Source organism: Calidris pugnax, unplaced genomic scaffold, assembly GCF_001431845.1.
Source record: "Calidris pugnax isolate Ruff unplaced genomic scaffold, ASM143184v1 scaffold63, whole genome shotgun sequence".
In the NCBI taxonomy this organism is placed as follows: Eukaryota; Metazoa; Chordata; class Aves; order Charadriiformes; family Scolopacidae; genus Calidris; species Calidris pugnax.
The window spans coordinates 1,980,058-1,986,757 of NW_015090852.1; the positions used below are offsets into that span (position 1 = coordinate 1,980,058).

The window sequence follows — 6,700 nt, forward strand, 5'->3', positions numbered from 1 at the left end:
GGAGATGCAGCCTCTGGGCAGAATATGAATGCCTTGATTTTCTAACCCCCTGAGCAGCAGTGAAGAGGGCCACTAGGACCAGCCAGTGGAGATTGAGATATAATTGCTTGCCTCAAGCAGTAACATATTTCTGTACACCAGCTGAATACCAATGAGGACGGAAGGAAGGAAGGTATCAAACAGACTTGCAGGCAGGAGGAAAAGGAGGATAAGTGATTAAAGGAAGGGACTCAAAGGCCAAGGCTAAAGACAATAGACTAGTTCTGATTAGAGCATTTTACCAGGGAGTGATTTGTTTTTTTTAATGAGTTTTTTCAGGAGCTGAATGCGTTACAGAGCTGGTTGGTGAGAAAGCGAGCAGGAGCGAGGGGCAAGCAGTGTGACCCCAGGTGCCACTGAAAAAACTGCTGCAAAGATAGGCCAGGAAAAGGGAGCTGAGGCCGGGGTAACCTTTTGAGGTTGATGAGATTAATGCCGTGAGATTTCTTACTTGGGCCTTTTTCTTCCTGGTGGTACTCCTTTCCATAATCGCACACGATAACCTTTAAAGCAATTTAGGTTTTAAGCAGTATGAACCTTTGCAATCACCTTCCTAGGTAATTTCCAACTTAGGATACAGTTTTGTTAGCCCCTTACATAGTTTGGGATGATATTTCAGGGTCAGACTGTCCCCTCCATGATTGGAGAACTCCAAAGGAACACCCAGTCATTGGGCTTTGCTGCTCTTCAGCCCTGCACCTGCAGGGCACGGCAATGGATGGTGCTACCTGCACTGCCTTCTCCATGGCTGCTCCATGAAGATGTGGAGTGAGATTTGGTTTATTTGTTTCCTGTCCTTAAGGGAAAAGAAAACCAGCATGACCAAATCTTCAAGCCTAAGTTGCGATAGGGAGCCTCACAGGGTAGTCTGGAGCATTTTAGATGTTTTGAAAGCTCTTAACTCCTTTGATAGGAAGCCTCACAGGGCAGTGTTTTAGATGTTTTGAAAGCTCTTAACTCCTTAACTACCTCTCTGAATTATCGTTTGGGCTCTGGTCATGGGAGCTAAACGTGGAGATCTAATGAGCTAAAAATAATACTGGAAAGAACAGGCTTAGTGTCTCTGAGTCACCGAATGTCAGCGTCTGCCTTTTCTTCCTGAAATGCCCAGGGAGGGGGTGGAGTCACCATCCCTGGCTGTGTTTAAGGGCCGTTTAGATGCAGTGCTAAGGGACATGGTGTAGGGGATGACTTTGTAGAGTAGGGAAGGTGGTTGGACTCGATGATCCCAAGGGTCTCTTCCAACCTAGATGATTCTATGATTCTATGAAATAATGTAGTGGAGGCTTTGGAGGAGCTGATGGGGGAGAATGAAGTCTCACAGGGGAGCCTTAATTGCTGAGCTCCAAAAACCTCACCTGCCTCCTGTTTTGTGGGCAGCCACGCTTTGAAAATGCCATGGGAGAGGTAGTTCCAAGCAGCAGCATTAATGTACCTGGGCATCAGAGCCCACATTCTGCAGGACGTCGCTGCCTGCTCCCGGGCGACGTCACAGCTCTCTGCGGTGGCGGATGGTTGGTGTGATGGTTGGTGTGATGGTGGACCTGTCCCTGGGTGAAGCTGAGCCTCGGGAGGATGCTGGTTACTCCTCCAAGGCTTCCCACTGGGCACAAAAGCAGGGAAACCGGTCAAACCGTGAGGGCTGCAGCAGAGCTCATGTCCTTTTCCTCAGCCAACGTGAAGCTTCGCCGCAGACGGGCTTTGCCGCGTAAGTGGCTTTAATAGGTTTGCTTTAGGGGGTGTGTTTTGAAAGCAGAAGGAGCGTGTGTGTTTGACCTATATCCTGCACATCATGTCCAGGAAGCCTGAAAGGCATAATGGGAGGGATGTACTCTTACACGGTGCCTCTCATTTTCATCTCCATTAATTTTATTGGAGTGCTGCATTACGTTTATATTGTAATTGTTAGAAACAAAAAGGGAAGGAGAGAGCAAATTGCCCTGTTGCTCCCTCTGTGATCGGCTTTGGGGATTCTGTTGTTATAAAGCCACGTATATGGAAAGCAGTGCTGTCACTTACCCTGGCATTGGGTTCAGGCTGAAAATGTGATGGCTTTTTTTGTGCTAGAAACGTTGCTGTCTGTCTGAGAAAGAATCGGTTAATGAGCAATTGCAGTGGCTGCACAGAAAGGAGGAAAGACTCCTGATAGCAGCCAGATGCAAAGTGTCTCAGCCTTGCAAAGCATTATAATCACTTTTATTTTTATGAACTTTATGGCCCAGATTTGCTAATTAAAAGCAAACAGAATTACTCAATCTGTTTTGTTTTTACCCAGCTGACTGATACAGAGAAATTTAGCTGAACTGAGCGAGCAGGGTAACCTTTTCAGAGGGGAATGGGAAACAACTTAGTTGCAGAAACATATCCAAAAGTCATCAGGCTTAGGTTCTGCAGTCCTGTGTTTTACAAGAGGAGCTCTATATGGGCATTTAAAACTCTGTATAGAGCCGCCTTTGGGATTTATACATACATGTTAATGTATTGCCTGCTTTTTGCTTGTTTTCCCCTGCCACCAGAGCCTCTGAAATGGCTAGTGGAAATTCCTGTTCTGCCCATCCTCTTCCAGACCTTAGTGCACTAATTCACATTTGTTTATATTTAGACAAACTGAAGTAGTCCCTTATAAAACCCTCACAAGTGAGCACTGCCTCCTTGCTTTTCCTTTGTACGAGCCTGTGTCCTTTGTGAAATCTGGCCCTCAGCTTCCACCTGCTGTTCGGAGTTAGAATCACAAGTCTACCACACGCTTCAAGAAAACAAAAATATTTAGTGCAAACTTCAATCAGAAGTGCAAAACGTTGGGCGAGATGAAAGTGGAATTTAAATGACAATATAAAGCTGGTCCAGGCAGGGCGTTCAGTTTGGTTCAGGTTAATTAGCCTGATCTTCCCAGAACTTGAATAAAAGGGGTGTTATTTCCACCATCAGACAATTTGTAGCTGTTTTAAGAAGCAATCTGCTTTAAGTTTTACAGAAGTGTGATGTTCTTCTCTTTTCCAGCTAAAAACCACAGTGACACCCAAGTGTTCTTCTACCTGTGGATTATCTTCTATTTCATCAGCTCTTGCTATACCCTTATTTGGGACCTGAAGATGGACTGGGGTCTCTTTGACAAAAATGCTGGTGAAAATACCTTTCTTCGAGAAGGAATTGTCTACCCACAGAAAGTGCGTATACAGCCTGCTCTTATATTAGAGAAAGCTTTTGATGTTTTAACAAAACTTGTTGAGTTTAGAGCATGTTGCAGTTGGCCACTGGTGCTTTCAAAATGCTGTGGGCTGGGGTTTCCTAGCAGTAGAGTTCATTTGTTTCAAAGAGGTCATTCCGTACTGTTCACTTTTCTAGTGGTTGAGCAGCAAATTCTGTATCTTCCTGAAGGTCTGAAGAGGTCTGTCTTCTGTGCAGAGCGTGTACCATGAGCTGTCCTGTTTGTCTGTCTTGTCCTTCAGGCATACTACTATTGTGCCATTGTAGAAGACGTGATCCTGCGTTTTGCGTGGACCATCCAGATCTCCCTCACTTCCATGCAAATCTTTCCGTACGCTGGGGACATCATTTCTACTGTATTTGCCCCACTGGAGGTATTCCGGTAAGGCTCCTTGACTGAACAGGTCATTTCTTTTACAGTTTTATTACTTGTATAACATCAGCGTGGTGGGAAGTGCCTCGCTCCTTGGATGTGGAAGGTACAGGTCCTTGAAATGGAAGACTATGTCTAACAGGAACATTAAATCCAAACAGGGTGCTGAGTAAAGAAAGCTGTAGGGGGCTCTGGAGCAGCGCGGGGGTGGGCCCTTCATGCTGCATTTGCAGTTTCTTCTGAACCTAGACCTAATCTTGAGGGGTATGGGTTTTACCATATTTGTCCTTAAAATTACCCTGTTGCAATCTCCAGATGAAATTTAACTTGATTCTGGGGCTTGCAATTATTCTCAAATCTCTGCTGCTTTTCCAAACAGTAATTTGGGTTCTACAAGGTTTCAGAGCTCTTCACACACTTGTCCTCTCGCTGGAGATCTGCCCCCACAACTTCTCAAGATGAGTAACAGCCCTTGAAGCTGAACCTCACTCATGTAGATGGCGGAGGTTGTGTTTTGCATGTAACACCTGGTGCTTCCGTGCTGTCCAGACTAGGGCTGTCATCGTTAGGACAATAAGTAAGCCTGAGACATCTGTGGTTCTCCAGAGAGTTGGGAAGATGTTGTAGCAGGTGCTGCTGGTAGTCATTTGCTGTTTCTCTGTACTACCAGCGTGTACCCAGAGGCACTTTGATCAGTGAGAACAGTCAGTCATATCCAGATGCATGTACCAGTGCTTCGTCAAACACGGGCGATGCCTGTAAAAGTGGAACTTAACTGGTAACTTTCATTTTTTCTCCGTCCAGGCGGTTTGTGTGGAACTTCTTCCGTCTGGAGAACGAGCACCTGAACAACTGTGGTGAGTTCCGTGCCGTGAGGGACATCTCCGTGGCTCCGCTCAACGCCGATGACCTGACGCTCTTGGATCAGATGATGGACCAGGAAGATGGTGTACGAAACCGCCGCAAGAACAAACAGTGGAAACGCAGCCAGAGCGTGTCCTTGCGCAGACCCCGTCTTGCTTCACAGTATGTTTTGCCTCTCCTCTAGTGCAACAAACCAAACCATGTGTTAGAGCTGTTGTTAATACTCGGTGGCCGTTCACAGACTGGGTAATCACACAAAGATCTCAGCCAAAATCGTCCTCCAAAGGGAGGACTTGTCCAATTAGTAAATGAATATTTCTCTGCCGGAGAGTTGATCTGTCCTTTACATCATCTTGGGGTTCTGGTAAACCACTGGATGAGGGAGTTGCCTTTACAAAACTCCCCTCCAGTAAAAAATAGCCCATAGCAGTTGCCAGAGGCTGCAAATCCAAACCTGGAAGAGAGTTTCCCATCAGCCAACCATTTCCAGGCTTCAGACCATTCCAAGATATCAGTGATCATTAAATTAAGAATTCCTATATGAGATATAAGACCCCTTCCTCCCCCAAATCTAAACCCATGCATTTTTTCATTCCACCCCTCCTCCTTACAGCCTAGGCGTTTCCCCACCTTGCCACCCCAGCTTTGAACCTCTTGACTGCTTATCTTCACTGCAGTGCCTGCTCTCCCACCATCACAGGGTGCTCCAGGCATTTGGAAGCACGCTGTGTCAGGAGTGTTGTGCAATCCCTGCAGCACATCATCGCATGGGAGGGGTGGGTGGGGGGAAAAGGATCCTGTAGCTGTCACGCAGCCCTCAGGCCATGCTTGTCTCATATCCGCGTTGGCTTAGAGTTATGTGGATATGACCAATACCAACAAGTCTTCACGTGGCCTCTGGAGACTGGAAAACTTTATGAAGAGGGAATGTGGGCCAAAGCCTGGTTGAATTCCCTACAACCACATCCATTTACCCCTCAGACGTGCAGCAAACAGGGGCACGTCAAGCATATTGCGTGTCCGGAGGAGAGCCACCAAGCTGGGGAGGGGTCTGGAGAACAAGTCCTATGAGGAGAGGCTGAGGGAACTGGGCATGTTTAGTTTGGAGAAGAGGAGGCTGAGGGGAGACCTCATTGCCCTCTACAACTACCTGAAAGGAGGTTGTAGAGAGGTGGGTATTGGCCTCTTCTCCCAAGGGAATAATGACAGGAGCAGAGGAAATGGTCTAAAGTTGTGTCAGGGGAGGTTTAGATTAGATATTAGGAAGAATGACTTTACTGAGAGAGTGGTCAGGCACTGGAACAGCCTGCCCAGGGAGGTGGTGGAGTCACCATCCCTGAAGATATTTAAGGAACATGTAGACATCACACTTCAGGGCATACTCTAGTGCCTGAAATTGTTGATTTGTGTCTGTTCGTGGGTTTTGTGTGGGCTTTTTTTGGGTGGGTTTTTTAGTGGTTGGACTCGGAACATGTAGACATCACACTTCAGGGCATACTCTAGTGCCTGAAATTGTTGATTTGTGTCTATATTTAAGCAACATGTAGACATCACACTTCAGAGCATGCTCTAGTGCCTGAAATTGTTGATTTGTGTCTGTTCGTGGGTTTTGTGTGGGCTTTTTTTGGGTGGGTTTTTTAGTGGTTGGACTTGATCATCTCAGAGGTCCCTTCCAACCATGAAGATTCTGTGACTGATATTCCCAAATAAGCCGCTGTACCTTCCTGCAGCCCAGTGACGGGTCGAGCGGGAAGGCTGCTTTGGATTTGCAGCACCTGCTGCAGAGGTTTTAGGGAGTCCTGTGGGGAGGGGTGGATGGATGCAGTGTGCCCAGCGTTGCCTCAGTTGTCCCTGGCTGGCCATCGGCACAGCCCGGCAGAGGGCATTGTCCGTGCACACAAGGTGGCCATCGTGGTGTGGCGTGGGCAGAGCCGTGGGAGGAGGATGCTGAGGGACAGCTGGGGCGAGTAGGGCCCGAGAGGTGATTGTCCCCCTGTACTCGGCACTGGTGAGGCCTCACCTTGAGTACTGTGTCCAGTTTTGGGCCCCCTACCATAAAAAAGACATTGAGGTGCTGGAGCGGGTCCAGAGAAGGGCAACAAAGCTGGTGAGGGGTCTGGAGAATAAGTCTCATGAGGAGAGGCTGAGGGACCTGGGGGTGTTCAGCCTGGAGAAGAGGAGGCTGAGGGGAGACCTTATTGCTCTCTCCAACTCCCT

General features: G+C 47.6%; 1 protein-coding gene across 1 annotated transcript in view; it reads left to right on the forward strand.

Moving 5' to 3' along the window:
* Positions 1–6,700, forward strand: part of XPR1 (xenotropic and polytropic retrovirus receptor 1) — a 116,223-nt gene that overhangs the window by 106,307 nt on the left and 3,216 nt on the right. Inside the window, exons 11-13 of the mRNA XM_014943484.1 lie at positions 3,040–3,206; positions 3,489–3,628; positions 4,424–4,645. Coding sequence (XP_014798970.1) covers positions 3,040–3,206; positions 3,489–3,628; positions 4,424–4,645 — 529 coding nt within the window. The remainder of the gene's footprint in view (positions 1–3,039; positions 3,207–3,488; positions 3,629–4,423; positions 4,646–6,700) is intronic.